This window comes from Panthera leo, chromosome A2 (genome assembly GCF_018350215.1).
Source record: "Panthera leo isolate Ple1 chromosome A2, P.leo_Ple1_pat1.1, whole genome shotgun sequence".
Taxonomy (NCBI): Eukaryota; Metazoa; Chordata; class Mammalia; order Carnivora; family Felidae; genus Panthera; species Panthera leo.
The window spans coordinates 155,918,837-155,936,314 of NC_056680.1; the positions used below are offsets into that span (position 1 = coordinate 155,918,837).

Below are 17,478 nucleotides of genomic sequence, written 5' to 3' on the forward strand. Positions count from 1 at the left end.
CACATTGCAAAGTATCTTTGCCATGGAGAATGTGACATCCTTCTTCAGCTATGGATATTCAGATGTTGTGGAACCATAGCTTAGAACACGCTCCCCTCTGGAGTGCACATCAGAAGCTCTAATTCTCTCACGTCAAGAATGGCTTTAAAAGCACAGAGCTCAAGGCAGTCTCTACCCTAAAATCAATAGCTTACTTCCTTGGGTAAAACTAAATTAAACCTTGATATGTTTTCCACTGCTTACCTGTGCTATCTATTCATGCTACTTTGCTTCATTTAGACCTTGGACTTCAACTTCTGCATAGGTTCTGTCTTGTAGAGACATCTGGAAAGTGAATTGATTTTGCATGGAGGACTCTGCTGGCCTGCTCTATCCAGTTTGGTCTAGCCCTGCGGTTGCTGTTTTTGACTTGCTCTTCGGCTCACAATACTGGTCTCTTTTAGCCTTGTGCTTGCTTTTGGCAGCATCATACTTTAGGGACCACTGTGGATTCCATCCGAGTCTTTCCTGGCCAACCTGGTGGTGCAGCAACTGGTGACCCAGCCCTGAGAAGTGAATTTGCCAAAGCCTCAAAGAAAGTTCTTTTCTCTTGCTCTGACTTGACATTTGTGAATGGTTGCCATGAATTTAGGGAATCCGGTGGAGTCAGAACCTGGGAATTTGGAATAGGCTTTCCAGGAGTCCTAATCACAGGGTACTGTCCACCTAATCACTGATTCCCAAGGTACGAGTGAGGACCGAACACTAACACTGTGTTCATGCCCCACACCCTGTGTCCTACTACAGACTCTCTTCCTGATGGAGATTTGGGTAGTAGAAGGTATTAAGATTCCAATTTTGGTCTCTAGCATGGAAATTAAGAATCTTCCAAGGCATGAAACCTCTGATGGTGACAGTTAACTCAATGACATAGGGCTCTGGGAGAACATGGTGCAGGGTCTTCGAGTGAAGATCTGAATTTAAGAATTCGTTCTTTTCTGCCTCTGTGTTGTGGCCTTGGGAAAGTCAGTTACCTTCCCGGGGTCTCAGTTTCCTTATCTGTAGGAAAGAAGAGGGTGTGATCTTTGGCTTGTGATGGTGGCAGTTGGATGGTAGCACTGGTGTTGATGGTGGTGGTACATGTTTGCAGGGGAGGGGCGGGACAGAGGTACTGAAAGCGTTAGTTGGACCGATTAACTAAATGCTTAACGTTTATACAGAAGATTTTTCAGGAAAGCAGCAGGGAGAAGTCCTTGGAAGATTAATATACAACTCTGTATAACAGTGGAACCTTGAACACCGTGACCAGTTCTGCCCTGCTGCTCTGCCCTACCTTCCCCTGCCCTATGCCAGGTCAATCAGTTCTTACTGGTCTCAAATCATAGGGTTTTACAGCTGAGCTTAATGTTGGAGATGAAGCAGAGTTATTTAGCCTTCCTTACTTTGATCACAAATGATTTATTAGTTTCAAACTTTAAATGTTCTTTTTTGATAATATCTGATTATTGCAGGGACTTGAAAGTTATAGAATATTATAAAGAAGTTTAATAATCACTCATACTTTCGTTATCTGGAGAATAATTATCATTAACACTCATTATTCCTTCTAGATATTTTTCCTCACATAGAATTGTATTTATACAAATGTATATGTAAAAGTAAATAATGTCAATATTTCAAATATTTAAACAACTTTTTACAAAGTTAGGATAGGGGTGCCTGGGTGACTCAGTCAGTTAAGTGCCTGACTTCAGCTCAGGTCATGATCTCATGGTCCATGAGTTCAAGTCGCACGTTGAGCTCTGTGCTGACAGCTCAGAGCCTGGAGCCTGCTTCCGATTCTGTGTCTCCTTCTCTCCCTGCTTGTCCCCCGCTCTCACTCTGTCTCTGTCTCTCTGTCTCTGTCTCTCTCTCAAAAATAAACACTACAAAAAAACCACAAAAAACAAAGTTAGGATAATAAATTTATATATACATACATATATGTTTTAATTTATATATATTTTTATGTATTATGATTATTTCATCTTTTTGCCATGGCAGACATAAGGAAGCCTTTTAATAATTATTGTAAGAGACTGTGAAGTTTTTTTTTTAAATTTGTTTATTTTGAGAGAAGTGTTAGTATGAGTGGGGGAGGGGCAGAGAGGGAGAGAATCCCAAGCAGGTTCCCCGCTATCAGCACAGAGCCTGATGTGGGGCTTGATCCCATGACTGTGAGATCATGACCTGAGCTGAAACTAGGAGTTGGTTGCTTAACTGACTGAGCTACCCAGGCACCCCAAGAGACTATGAAGTTTATGAACAGTAGTAGCTCAATAATGAACAAAATTATTGTTAATTTCTCAGGAAGAATCATCATTTGTTCTCACAGATGGCACTTTTCTAGGATATGCAAATATTTTGTGGAAAGTATGGCATAAAACATGAAAAAACATAAATCTTAGGAATAAAAATATTTGATTCATTAATTTTGCTGAATAATCAAGATTTTATATTCAATCTTAACTGTAATTTTAAATGGAGCCATGACACAATAAGCTTGGTGATGTTCCATATTCCACCACAGTGGTGCTTTTCCCCCAGAACCTAGAAGGACAAGGCACAGATTCTGAAGGTTTTATTGCAGGCAGTGTTTTTATATCCTCGCTCATTGTTTCACAGTCTACATTGTGATGACTGTCATTTTAGACATCGTGTTTCCTCTCTTCAAAGAGGGAATCATGGCTCATATCTACTCTGGATGCCCAGCCAGTGTTATTCTGCATAATATTATAATATTAACATTAATGTATAATATATATAATGTATTATAATATTCATGCTTTCATGAATGTTGACTTTACATTTACTATTTTTTTAAGATTTTATTTTTAAGTAACCTCTACACCCAACATGAGGCTCTAACTCACTACCCCAGGATCAAGTCATTTGCTCTTCTGACTAAGCCAGCCAGGCACCCCTACGTTTACTGTATATAACCACTGTAGACAATTATATTACCTAAGGGATAATATATTATCTAGGGATCATAATTGCTGATTCTCTAACATTTGCGGGATATTTAATATGACTCTTCTGTTTTGCATCAAAAATATTAGTGGTTCTCTCTCTTTTATAATAAAAAATCATGTTTGTTGTATCTCATGCACATACCTATTTGAACACTAATATAATAGTTATCACACATCAGATTGTGTTCTATATTTCTCAGTTAACATTCATGGTTACTTTTCTATTGACTCCAGTCTTGTTTTCAGCTTTATTGAGGTATATAGCTGACAAACAATTGTAATATGTATAAAGTGTACAATGTGATGGTTTGATTTGTATACACTTTGAAAGGGTTTCCCACCATCAAATTAATTAACACCTCACATAGTTACCTTTCTTTAATGAGAACACTCGCATTCTACTCCCAGTCAGCCACGTGATCATGACGGTAAATACTGACAACCATTCTCTACCCACATAACCGTTCTGTTTTCCATTTTCAGTATCGTAGTCAGTAAATGACATGAGATATTCAACACTTTGTTATAAGCTAGGCTTTGTGTTAGATGATTTTGCCCAACTGTAGGCTAATGTAAGTGTTCTGAGCACATTAAGGTGGCTAGAGATTCTCTAATCAGCAATGGCTGATTTCCATTACAAATTTTTTTTAATGTTTATTTTTGAGAGAGAGCATGAGTGTGCGAGTGGGGGAGGGGCAGAGAGTGAGGGGGACAGAGGATCCTAAGCGGGCTCTGTGCTGACAGCTGCAAGTCTGATGTGGGGCTTGAACCCATGAACTATGAGATCATGACCTGAGCTGAAGTCAGATGCTCAACTGACTGAGCCACCCGGGTGCCTCCTAGTTTGAATTTTTATAGTAACTAATAATGTGGAACATCTTTTTGTGTGCTTGTTGGCCATTTGTCTGTCATCTTTGGAGAAATGTCTGTTCAAATCCTTTGCCCATTTTAAATTGGATTATGTCATTTTATTGCTGAGTTATAAGTGTTCTTTATATATTCTGGGTGCAAGTTTCTCATCAGGTATATGATTTGGAGGTATTTTCGCCCATTCTGTAGTTGTTTTTTCACTTTGTTGATGGTATCCTTGGAAGCACAACAGTTTGTAATCTTTGATTTAATCCAGTATATCAATTGTTTCTTTAGTCACTTGTGCTTTTTTTTGTTGTTGTTAAAAAAAATTTTTTTTAACGTTTATTTTTGAGAGAGAGAGAGAGACAGAGCGTGGGGAGTGGGGGGGGGAGGGGCAGGGTGAGGGAGACAGAGAATCCAAAGCAGGCTCCAGGCTCTGAGCTGTCAGCACAGAGCCTGATGTGGGGCTTGAACTCATGAACCTCAAGATCATGACCTGAGCTGAAGTCGATGCTTAACTGATCGAGCCACCCAGGAGCCCCTAGTCACTCATGCTTTTGTTGTCCTAAGAAGGCTTTGTCTAACCCAAGATCATGAAGATTTACTCCTGTGTTTTCCTCTAAGAGTTTTGTACTTTTAGCTCTTATATTTGGTTCTGGGATCCACTTTGAGTTGATTTTTGTGGATGGTGTCCAGCATCAGTGTTTTGTATGTAGATATCTAGTGTTCCAGCGCCTTTTTTGATACTCATTGAGTTTTTATGAGTATCAAAAATTAACATTTGTAAAGCGCTTGGAAGTGCATGGGGATGCATAGCAGCACTGAGTAAATATTATTTTATCATTTACCATATGGAATTGTCATATGTCTACTTATCTTTTCTCCCTCAAAGACTATCTTTATCTTTGTGCCTACATGGCTGGCCTAGTGTCTGATGGACGGTACCTGCTGAATGGATGAATGATAAATAGAGCTGCTCTGCTGAGGCTGTCAGGTGGTAAAGCGCGGTTTCAACACTGCTGGGCTGGGCTTGGGTCCGGACCAGAGGGCCTGTCAGAGTGAGAGCCGCTGACAGTATCTGCCTCAGGGCATCTCCCCAGAGCACGCGGCTTGCAGCCCCTGGGTCCAGATCCCCCTGCAACGCTCGAGTCTCTTCAAAGTCTCTTCAGCACAGTTTTCATTTCTGTGTCGCCCTCCTCCCCGTTGTCTTCCTCCTCCTCCTGTACCTGAGCATGAGCTCAGAGAACGGAATCCCTCCTGGATATCAGTCTCAGCCAAGTCTCCTCAGCCGGATCCTTTGACTTCCAACCCCTCAAGGCTGAAGGTGCAGGGTTCGCCTCCAGCCCCTTACCAGTCTCCGTTCACACTCTTTTCCCACGTGATCTCATCTAATGTAATGGCTCTAAATACCGAGTGTTGATGGCTCCCAAACCTGTTACTCCAGCCATTCTGAGATCCAGACTTTTATTTTAATTGTCCCCTTCATGTCTCATTTTAGAGATCTAACAGGTGTCTCAGACTTCACGTGACCAGAACAGACTTCCTCCCAGAAATATATCCCTCTCAGTCTAACTCCTCTCTGTAGACAGCTCCGTAAATTCTCCAATGACCGAAGTAAAAATTTGGGATCCATCCTTGATTCCTTTTTCTCTCTCACTCCCGCCATCAGGAAAATCCTACTGAATCTGCCTTCAAAAGATGCCAGCATCTCATCCCTGCTCACCACTTCCAGTGCTCCCAGCTGAGAAGAAGCTAGCGCCTGCTTGTGCACGGTCTAATGCAGTAGCCTCTGACTGCTCTTCTCTACCCTTGCCCTTCCCCACTTCCATTCTCCAAGTCCTGATCCACAGGATCTGTTTAAAAACAGATTAGGTCATGCTACTCCCTTGTTTAAAACTCTCTAATGGCTTTCTATTATGTGAGGATAACATCCCAAGTTCTTACCATGACCAACATGACTTTCTTGATCTTGCCTTTTAAACAGAGGTTGACATTTCTACCAAGTGCAAAGATCTAATGATAGGAGATTTCAAAGTGAGCTGCTAGTTCACACTATTCAGGTTTTCACAGGCACTGGGCATAAACCTGTCCTGTAACTCCTGAAACCCTTTGATAAAATGAAAAGGTTAGAGAGTAGAAGAGAGAGGATTTTGTGAGGAATAAATATTTGGAAAAGCTATGTGATGAAACGCACTCCATCCTTCACTGAGGAGGACTTAACCTCAAACCTGGTGGTGCTCCAGAGCTTCTGTGGGGCCACTCTCAAATCTTGCCGTGTTACTGCTTCAGTCGGGAGGGATAGTGGGCTAAGTAAGGTCTTGTTCCTGCTGGGGGTAGTTAAGATAATGAGAGACAAACAGACTAGCTAACTTTTGGGGCAGAGTCAGGAGAATGTGGCCATGTTTGGAGTGTGGGGGCAGGGCTAGGGTACCAGTTTTGGACCCCAAGGGAGAGAGCATATGTGTGCAGGTGTCTTGAGGTCTGACCAATAGGGCTGTCTAGTGGGTTGAGGAAATGCCAGCAGCAATGATTTTGGGGAAAGTGTCTAGGAGCTGAGGAAGGAGTCCCAAGGGATCACCCAAAATAAAGATGGTTTCTCCCCATCAAAGGGAATTGTGGGAGAGCGCCCAGTGGGGAGCCTCCAGAGCTCTGAAGTTCCCCAGGAAGGAGCATCAGCATTTAACATGTGCCAGGCCCGGAAGGCACAAGGCTTTGGTTCTAGTCCAAGCAAGACCCTTCCCGCCCCTTTTGCATTCTCCATCTGCATCAGCCAATGCCATCTTGTTATGTAGTTTTTATATATTGGACAGAAATGCCCCATTTCTGGTCTGAGTTGGTTTTGTGACTTGAAGTGATCTTGGGTATCACTTGAAGTGATATCACTTCAAGTATATCTTGAATATACTTGACTGGTATCACTTGAAGTGATAACTTAGTTGATAAGAGTGAATAGTCATGTGGCTCCGGGAATTCTTTTTCTCTGGCAGGAGAAGGTTCTCTCACTGCGTAAAATTAGAAGAGATGGTGGGAGAGAATGAATAAAGTGATGATTTGATAATATTATGAGTTCAGCCAGCTGTACGTGGCAAAGACTCTACTCGCTCGGGCCCCTCAGCCCACGTGTCCCCTGAGAATGCCCCCCATCCCGTGGGTGTGAAGGAGCAGTTTCTCCCTCTCCAGCTATTCTCCAGCAGTCTTCCTCTCCTGTTTTCTTCAGGGCACTGATTACAATGTGAAAGTGTCTTGCTCATGCACGTGCTTATTGTCAGTTACCTTCCATCAGACTGTAAGTTGCACAGAAGCAGGAATCCTACCTCTTACGTTCGCTTCTCTATTCCCGGTGACAAGAATAGGAGTCCTGTGTGTGTAAGTGCTCAGTAAGTATTTGTTGAGTGAATGAGTCAAAACTGGATGAGTGACGTGGATCTGAGAATAGAAAAAATGCATGTTCACCTACCTTCAGTGAGATCTCTCTCTCTGTTGTGGATTATTCATTTTAGTATAATTATACATTTATGCTGTGGTAGTGACGACTTTCACATTATTTGTATGACTATTTTTCTTAGTTGATTCATGACAAAGTCACAATCCAAAAGGACACACTTACATAAAAACATACTCTTGAGTTTTTCAAACAAATGTGGAGAAAGGACAGATTTGAACTGCTAAATAGGAAACATTTGACTATGGACCAAGCTGAGACAGTGTGAGTGGAGGATGGGGCAGAGAGAGAGGGAGAGGGAAGATCCCAAGCAGGCTCCACACTGTCAGCGCAGAGCCCGATGCGGGGCTCAGTCTCACAAACCATGAGATCATGACCTGGGCTGAAATCAAGAGTTGGATGCCTAACTGACTGAACCACCCAGGAGCCCCAAAAAAATACTTTTGCTTTTTAATGTGGTCTCATAGAGATCTCTTTTTAATGTTGGTGTCGGAAGACAGGACAGCACACATGCCTTGTAAGCTGTGGTGTCTCATTGTGGCAGATAGGCTCTAAGATGGTCCCCCAACTTTGGTATCTGTACCTTTTTGTAACGCACACCATTTGAGCGTCCCTGCAGACTGCGACTTGCTTCTAGGCGATAGAATATGGCAAAAGTGATAGGATGTCCTCCTGTGATTGTACTACACTGTTTAAGACTCCATCCTGCTAGCCAGCTCCCTCTAGACACTCTCTTTGCTGGCTTGATGGAGTAAGGTGCCATGTTGAAACATCCCACTTGGCAAAAACAGCCAGTGGCCACCAGGATCTGAGGGAGCCTTCAACTGAGACCCAGCAAGAGGCAGGTGCCCTTAGTTCCACAACCGCAAGGAAATGAATTCTCTCACTGGAACATAAAACTGGTTTAAACCGTTATCAGTCATTCATATCTCAGGGTCCATGAAGGATTTAAGAAGAGGTTTGGTAAAAAGGTGGACCAAAGATTCTGACCTTGAAGGGGATGACTGCTCATATTTGAGGGTGGATGTGTGACAGGGAAGCTTGGCTGAGACAGACTTCTCTATCATCACTGTTTTGCCCAGGTCTTGGCCATATTAAATGTCTCCTGTACTTGTTGCCTGTACGCTTCATGTGTTAAGAATGATCTGATGGGGAGAGGTGTGTATATTCTCCCAAGGGAGAAATAAGAAGTATAGAATTCAGCTACAGAGACACTGAAAAACTCTCTACATTGATGCTAATGATGGTAGCATGCAGGCAAAACCAGACAAGGCAAATCAGGGGCAGCGGGTAGGCCTCGTGGTAACTGAGCCCACGGGAAATTTGCATCCTCACTGAGCTGAGCTCACCTTTCCCCTGCAGCCCCAGTATCCGCCTTGTGAGCGAACTCTGACTCAGATGCAGAGCCTGGACACTCTTCTCACGTCCCCAGGAAAGGTCTAAAGAGGGACTGTGTGCGGGGGTAGGGAGGAGGCCAGGGACCAAGGCGCAAGGCACAGGGGTGGTGACCCGAGCGGCCGAAACGCGGCCAGGGCTCTCAGCCTTCTTCATGCTGCTCTTCGTCCTGCCGTGCCTTCTGGGAATCCTGGCCAGTGGCTCATTGTGCTGGTGCTGGGCAGGGAAAGGCTGCAGCGGGGGAGGCTGCCTCCCTCTGGCATGATCCTCCTGAGCTTGGGCGCCTCCCGCTTCTGCCTGCAGTGGGTTGGAACGGTGAACAGCTTCTACTGGCCGAGTACAGGAGAGGTCCTGCACGGCAGTTCTTTGGTCTCCATTGGGACTTCCTGAACTCAGCCACCTTCTGGTTCAGCTCCTGGCACAGTGTCCTCTTCTGCATGAAGATCACTAACTTCACCCACCCTACCTTCCTCTGGGTCAAGTGGAGGTTCCCAGGGTCAGTGCCCTGGCTCCTCATGGCTCCTCTCCTGATCTCCTTCATCGTCACTCTGCTCTTCTTTTGGGGAAACCGTGCTGTGTGTGAAGGATTCTTAATTAGAAAGTTTCCTGGGAACATGACCTTCAGACAGTGGAGCAGGACACTGGAAGTTCACTACTTCTTGCCCCTGAAGCTGATCACCTTGTTAGTTCCTTGCTCTGTTTTTCTGGTCTCAGTTGCGCTGTTGATTAATTCTCTGAGGAGGCACACCGGGAGGATGCAGCTCAGCGCCCACAGGCCACAGGACCCCAGTGCCCAGGCTCACACCAGAGCTCTGAAGTCGCTCGTCTCCTTCCTCATTCTTGATGCTCTGTCCCTCGCATCCCTGGTCATCGATGCTGCAGGTTTCTTCTCAGAGAGTGACTGGTACTGGCCGTGGCAGATTTTAATCTACCTGTGCATGTCTGTCCATCCGTTTTTCATCATCTCCAGCAACCTCAGGCTTCGAGGGGTGTGCAGACAGCTGCTGCTGCTGGCCAGGGGCTTCTGGGTGGCCTAGGTGGCACGGTCTCCTTACCCAGACCCCCGGAAGAGACTCAGGGAGGGTGACGGAACCTGTGCCCACTAACACGGAGATAGCTTCCGAGGCAGGTACCTACTGGATTCTACTCTGGGCTTCCTCCTTTGGGAAGGAGAGGGGGGGAGTCAACTCTGGGGATTCTCTGAGCGAGATTCCTTCCTTGGGACACTGTCAAGTGGGGGCCCACAGGTCCCAGAGAGCCAGTATTGTCCAGAAGTTCAGAATATAAAATTTTGTCTGTTCTCTATTTCGTGTCCCCTCTGTTATGTGGCAGCTTCCAGTTAAAGAGTCCTGATTAACAGTACATGTGATCTCAACAGCCTCCCAGGGGATGAAGAGAAAATGTGTCTGTGGCTGAACTGGGATGTGGATGGGGAAGAAGTAGGTCTCTTGAGGATAATGTGTTGGTTACCATGGGAGCCCTGGAGGACAGTAGTTGGGGCCGACAGTGGTCTGGGCTGTGATGTCGCATAGCCCTCCCTTCTGTGCGGATTCTTTTTCTTTCAGCACACTTGGATAATTTGGTTTTAATTTTATGAAGACTGGAAAGTTTCTTCACACAAACCCATCTCTTTTCTTATTATTGTTTCCACTGTTCCGCTTTCAGTTTTCCCCCCTCTAGAGTCTCAGTGGCAGCCAGACTTTTTCCATGTTTATTCTTCTTAAGAATCACACATTGTGATTTTCTCTGTTTTCAAATTGTCTCTGGAACTTTTTTTTCTTCCTTAAGCAAAAGTCACAAAGTCACATGTAAATTTGAATAAACATGTACTTCTAGTTCTGAAAAACAAAGACTCAAGAGTTTCTCTTAGTTTGCATCCCAAAACAATTTAACCTCTTAATTTTTTTTTTTTTTTTTAAAGAGAGAGAGAGCATGTGTGCGCAAGCAGGGGATGGGCAGAGAGAGAGCATGAGAGAGAATCCCAATCTAATCTCCACTGATTTAAAATGTTACCTTTTATCGTGACTAAATTCCTATATATATTGGGGTATTTCCTTTCTGTCCCGTTTTGCTATTTTGCTACTTTGGTATAATCATGTGCCAGTACCACAGCATTTTGACTATTTTAGGTTTATGATATTTGAGTGACTGGGGAACTAGTCTTTCTTCATCAATCTTTTCTAACTTTCTTGGCTATAGTAGTGTCTAGTCCCAAACAATTCCTTTTTAAGAAAATTATGTTGGATACTATTAACTGTATAATTCAACATGAGGAGAAATACATATCCATGATGTCGAGTCTTCTATTCAAGAATATGGTATGCTTTTCCATTTATCCAAGATTATTCAAGATTTATTCGGTCGGTCAAGTGTCTGACTCTTGATCTGACATCAGGTCATGATCTCACAATTGATTGTGAGACGGAGCCCCGTGTTGGGCCCCGAATTGGGCTCTGAGTTTGGTGTGGAGCCTACTTAAGATTCTCTCCCTCCCTCTGTGTCCCTCCCCACACGCTCTTCCCCCCCCACCCAAAACAAAACAACATAAAAAACTATTCAAGATTTCTTTGATTACTTTCCGTAGTGTTTTAATTTTTTAAAATATAGGTCTTACACAACGTGATGTGAATTCTTTTAGGTGTAATTAACCCTTTATGCCTTAGTTTCCTGACATATTCACCGAGGTGATAGCAGCTGTCTCAGAGTAATTGCGAAGACTGATGTAGGCAGTATATGTGCATGACACATTAGTATTGATCGTAACTTGTTAAGAGTAATTCTAGTGTTGCATAGTTAATATTATTTAAAAAATTATACTCTGTATCTGCATCAGCACAAAAAGAGTAGAGAAACCTGAGTATGGCAAGGACATTTCTAGCCACCAGGAAAGACCAGTGTTTCTGTTTCTTTCTTTGACTCCTCTTGTTTTGTTTCTTTCTCATTCTTTCAATTTTTTTTTAACTGCTAAATTAGGCCAACACAGTAAGTGTGAGTGAGCTAAAGAAAAACCGTCTGTGGTGGCTAAGAAATCACTGAGAAGGGCCTCTGATGCTGAAGGAGGCCACCAGAGGCTCACTAGGGGGTGTGACTCTGAGAATAGTTCAGTTAAGTAGCTTTTTTGGTTAAGTTTTTATTTAAATTCCAGCTAGTTAACACACAGTGTAATATTAGCTTCAGGTGTACAATATAGCGTTCTATCTTCCATACATCACCCGGTGATCATCGCAACAAGTGCCCTCCTTAGTCCCCATCACCCACTTCACCTCCCCTACCCCCCACCTCCCCTCTGGTAACCATCAGTTTGTTTTCTGTAATTAAGAGTCTGTTTGTTGGTTTGTTTCTTTCTCTTTTTACTCCTTTGTTCATTTGTTGTTTCTTTTTTTTTTAATTACAAAATTTTACTTTTTTTAGTTGTGCAAACAGGGTACATGTTTAAGAGGGCTGATGGAGGGCGCCTGGGTGGTTCAGGTCATTAAGCATCCGACTCTTATTTTCAGCTCAGGTCATGGTCTCACAGTTTGTGAGTTCGAGCCCTGCCTCGGCTCTGTGTTGGTAGACAGTGTGGAGCCTGCTTGGGATTCCCTCTCCCTCCCTCTCTCCCTCTCCCTCTCCCTCTCCCTCTCCCTCTCCCTCTCCCTCTCCCTCTCCCTCTCCCTCTCCCTCTCCCTCTCCCTCTCCCTCTCCCTCTGTCTCTCCCTCTCCCTCTGTCTCTCTCCCTCTGTCTCTGTCTCTGTCTCTCTCTCTCTCTCTCTCTCTCTCCCCCCCTCCCTCTTCCTCTCCCTCTCTCCCTCTCCCCCTCTCCCTCCCTCCCCTTCTCTCTGCCATCCCCTGCTCATGCATATATGTGCACTTTCTCTCTCTCAAAATAAATAAATAAACTTAAAAAAAAAAAAAAGAGGGCTGATGGTGAGAGAGTGTCATTACCCCATACATTTAAAAGATAAATGAGCAGGACATTATAGACTGTACTTGGTTAGGGGTACCCCCTCCCCCCCAAATCTCCCTGGATTGAAATGAGCTCATCTGCTGATGGGCAGATGGGCTATATTTGCTGACATCCTGGGTTAGCTTTCTGCCACACTGACAGAGACTCTCAGGACACACAAGTTCACGCTCCTGGCTGGGAATCCAACCTGAGGGAGAAGATAAGCAGACACTGACATGGCTGGGCCAGCCTGGCCTTCGTTCTTCTGGCAGTGTCCACACCGAGCATCATAGCATTTGTAGAAGGTGGTCACCAGCTTGTCTGCAGAGTGGGTCTGAAGCTGCACGAAATAGGCACACGGGTGTTCGCAGTTAGGATGTGACTGCAGGAGAGTCAACATTCTCCCAGGCAGCTGCTCCACACGCATATCCTCCGCTGATTTCAGCTTTGGATTCCTCCGATTTTTTACCTTGCCGGTGATGTGCATGTAGGGGCAGGTGTCGCAGGCGAACTGGTAGCGGTGCTGTCCTCCTGCATGATGGGTCCGTTGCCGCGGCTGGGGCAGAAGCAGCCTGGTGGCCGACTGCCGTGCAGGGCATCCACAGCCCGTGCGGCCTCTGGGTACTGACACTGAGCCCGTCTCAAGCCCACTGTTTTGTTTCTTAAATTCCCCATATGAGTATATTCATGTTATTTGTCTCTCTCTGACGGACTTATTTCACTTAGTACTTAAGTAGCTTTTGACATCAGCTAAGGGAGGCAAAAAAAAAAAAAAAAAAAAAAAAAAGAACTATTTTGTTTTTTCTTTGAAGACATAAAGGGGAAAGAAGAAAACCATAAAGGGAATAGTAAGAGTTACTAAATATTAGCTGTTATCTTTAAACTTTATTCTATATTATGTGCTGTCATGTTGCTATATCGAGCTGTTTTATTGAGGAAAGAAACGAAAAGACTAAGAAAATGTACTGGAGACCAGATTGAATCAATGAGAAATCAGATTGATTGCCGGACCTTGGACCATGTGCTAGGCCTTCCACAGCCCTCTTCGGGTAGGTAGTGCTTCCTAAAGGAAAATCCAGTTCTGTGGTATCAGCAAAGCTTAGCTAAAACCCATCTTATTAACCAGTGGCAAATATCACAGCTCACTACTAAAGGTTTTATGAAAGAAATTTTGTAAAATTTAAAAACACAATGCCAAAAAATATATGTCAGGATGTGTTAACCTTTTGGGGGCTGCAGACTGTTTGCGAATGTATTCGATTGGCGGATATTTTTGGAGTGCCTACCTGTAGGCAGCTCTCTGTGCTGAAGATAAAGTAGTGAGCCTTGTAGATGTCATTTCTGTCCCCATGGTGTTTACGATCTTGTGGGGAGTCAAGGGCCAGGTGTCTATTCATATAAACCTCCCTCAGGAGGTGATAACACTGTGGATGAGATGTCATTTGAACACACAGTTCCAGGTGCCTGTAGACCCGGAAACCTGTCCGTGAGTTCCAGGCTAAGGATTCTGCTCTCTTGTGGTATTCCTGGTCATGTGATTGTGTGAAGCAAAGAGTGCTGTACGGAGGGAGGGTTTTTGTTCTAGATGGAAGAGATTAGTTTAGTGCTGTCCTGGCAAAGCAGGGAGGTCTTGCCATAGGGATCCTCTACCATGTAAATTCCCAGGTCTGCTCAGAATGGCCACAGAACAATGTTCCCTCATGCCCATTTACTCCCTCCTTTGACTCTGAGTGACTCTAGAAATACTCTACTAATAGAGTTCCCACCTTGGAACTGGGTTTTGCTCTCTTAGACTTCATGCATTGGTTTGTTCGCCATTAAAAAAGATAAAGTATCAAGGCTTTGCCAGGCTAGTGCCTTTGGTGAGGCTCATACCTGTTTTGTGAGTCAGTGTTAAAAAAGCAAACTCCAGATCCCTCCTTAACCAGGATGGGACCTGTCTAACCAGAGGGTTGCCTCTTGAGACATGGCCTGAAATCAGAAAAGCAGGGTTGTTATCAGAGGTGACGCTTACAGAAACACCAAGTAAGGTCTGTTTATTTTTGCTCAGTCTTCAGAGTGTTACTCAGATGGCATGGTTATCTTTTTATTAAAAAAAAAATAAAAGGGGGTGCCTGGATGGCTCAGTCAGTTGAGCGGCCGACTTTGGCTCAGGTCGTGATCTTGCGGTTCTTGAGTTCGAGCCCCGCGTCGGGCTCTGTACTGACCGCTTGGAGCCTGGAGCCTGCTTCAGATTCTGTGTCTCTCTCTCTCTCTCTGCCCCTCCCCCGCTCATGCTCTGTCTCTCTCTCTCTCTGTCAAAAATAAATAAACATTAAAAAAATATTAAAAAAAAGGAAAGCAGAAGGCACTTTACAGTTATACCCTTCGTTCAAGTCTCAACCTCAAGATGTATTCACTTTTAACATTCCCTTATGCTTTAAAAAACTTCTGGTCTATATTCTTCCCAATTCTTTGGTCTTTGAAACCTGCCTTATCTACCTGGTCTGCGAAGTCTGCCCAAATGAGAGGAAGTTGAATTACAAAAAATTGTTTCACTTACTGCCTCTAGTTAAGCGTGAAATAGAGACTTTGTCAGACAAAAAGAAGACAAAGTTTGTGCTGTTTGTTTTGTCTTAGGACTAACAGTCCTGTGCAGAGGAAGAGGACAGCTTCTAGAATACGTATCACATGTGTCAATGCCCCATATTAGAAACTCTGCTATCTTTTCACGGCCTCTAAAGCACGTTCCTTGGCCTTGTTTTCAAAGCCCTACCAAACCCTCTTTCCAGCCTCACTTCCGCCTCATTACTCCTCAGAATGAAGTCTTTGCTCTAACCAAACTGGTTTGCTCACTCTTTCCCAGACAGACCTCAGTTTTTTCTACCTCTTCACTTGGTTTCTATGGTTCCTCCACTCACCAAAAATGAACCTATCTTTCGACTCCCTCAACTGTCCAAATTCAACCATTTCCTAAAGCCCCATTTAATTTTTTCTTCCCCTTCAATCCCTTTGCAAACTACCCAGATTTTCCCCCCCTTCATGGGGTAATTTTATGAATTCCATGGGTTTTTTGAACCTTCATCTTGTATTTGGTAATTAAGCAAATATCTCCTTAGTTGTGTTTTTTGCATTGTTGGATTACGTTGTGATTTCTTTTTTTCTTTTTTGGCGCGTATCTCTTATCTTTTCAAATAGTCTCCAGGTTGGGAGGAAGGCTCTCCTGTTGACTTCGTGTGTCTCTTGCAGCACCTGGCATGGCCAATGGCACACAAATCTATTCGCCGATTGATATTTCTTTCTGAGACTTGCATCGTGTCCCAGGCCCATCATGCTCTCTGCTCTTGAGAGGAGGAGGCTGGGATGATAAGTGTTGTGAGGAAGGGCTTCAGGCTGGGCACGGAGGAGGTGTTCATTAAAAGTGGTGTTTGGTGGGGTGCCTGGGTGGCTCAGTCAGTTGAGCGTACTACTTCAGCTCAGGTCATGATCTCACAGTTTGAGTTTGAGCCCCGTGTCGGGCTCTGTGCTGACAGCTCAGAGCCTGGAGCCTGCTTCCGATTCTGTGTCTCCCTCTCTCTCTGCCTCTCCCCTGCTCATGTTCTTGTCTCTGTCTCAAAAATAAAGATAAACATAAAAAAAAAAAAAAAAAAAATAAATAAATAAATAAATAAACAAACAAACAAATAAAATAAAAGTGGTGTTTGGTGATTGACTGTGGATGGCAAAGTTGACATTTAGGCCAGTGGTGAAAGTGGCCTTGGGCATTATATGTTCATGTTCACACGGTGGATGTGTAACATTTCTGATGGGTGTAAACTGCTTTTGAATCTTGTTGAGAACAGCCAGAGCTACAAAGATTTCAGAACTTAAGTCACTGCTTATATATGCCTTCAAAAACAAAGAGTACATTTTCCACACACACACACACACACACACCCCCACACACACACCCACACACACACAGTTGCACAAATGCTTTATCCCTTAGTACAAGCTTTGCTGTCCTTAGAAGACAGCCTTCTCTTTCCACTTTGGAGTTCGTCTGTATTTGTCTGTAACACAACTGAGTTCCTACCCAGCATTCAGCTCTGGGCGTCAGCAGCACTACTGTGCTAAAGCCCACCCTTACAGCCTGGTATGTATGATGTCCACGTGGGCCACGTGGTCAGCACATGTACCCACGGGTGGGCAGGTACATCATGACTACTGTCTCCACCACGGAACTCACTAGGCCTGTAAGCCAAGAGACCACTGCTGTGGAGCACAGGGGGGCACAGACAGCCACGTAGTGGCCATAGGCCATAGCAGCCAGCAGCAGGAACTCGGTACCCCCCAGGGCTAGTGAGAAGAAGAGCTGAGTCCCACATCAGGTGAAGGAGATGGTCTTCTTTTCCAGGAGGAAGTGCACCAGCATCTGGGGGACCCCACTAGAGGTGTAGCAGATGTCCACCACTGAGAGGTTGCAGAGGAAGAAGTACATGGGCAGGTGCAGCTGCGCGTCCAGCCCGATCAGGAGGATGACGAGCCCGTTGCCCAGCAGGGTCAGCAGATAGGCGGCCGCAAACAGGACAAAGAGTCCAGCCTGGGTCTGCCTGTCGCTGGAGAGCCCCAGGAGGACAAACTCACTTTCCCAGGTCAGGTTGTCCCTCCTCATGGAGCAGGGGAGCCGGGCTGCTGGGAGAGGAGGTGGCTTAGAGAAGCCAGAATCAATGAGAATTTGCAACAAAGGGCTTTCTGTGGGACTGCAAGAACTTGTACATTTTCCCCAGTAGACTCTGAACTTCTTGACACATCATGGATCTTTTATGATTTTTCTTTTCATGCAAAGATTCCTAAAAAATGTTTCACAGTATGAGTACACAAATAAGAAAAAGTTGAAAGTAGTGGCCTTG

General features: G+C 44.5%; 1 protein-coding gene and 1 pseudogene across 1 annotated transcript; one reads left to right on the forward strand and one right to left on the reverse strand.

The window, feature by feature from the left end:
* Positions 1-7,531: 7,531 nt before the first annotated feature.
* Positions 7,532-10,383, forward strand: TAS2R41 (taste 2 receptor member 41). Its single transcript, XM_042927359.1, is given in 4 exon segments — positions 7,532-7,551; positions 8,686-8,882; positions 8,885-9,013; positions 9,016-10,383. Coding segments are annotated over 4 exon segments (1,050 nt in total). The 3' UTR covers positions 9,720-10,383.
* Positions 10,384-12,746: 2,363 nt separating this feature from the next.
* LOC122213230 lies at positions 12,747-17,240 on the reverse strand (annotated as a pseudogene).
* Positions 17,241-17,478: the final 238 nt, after the last annotated feature.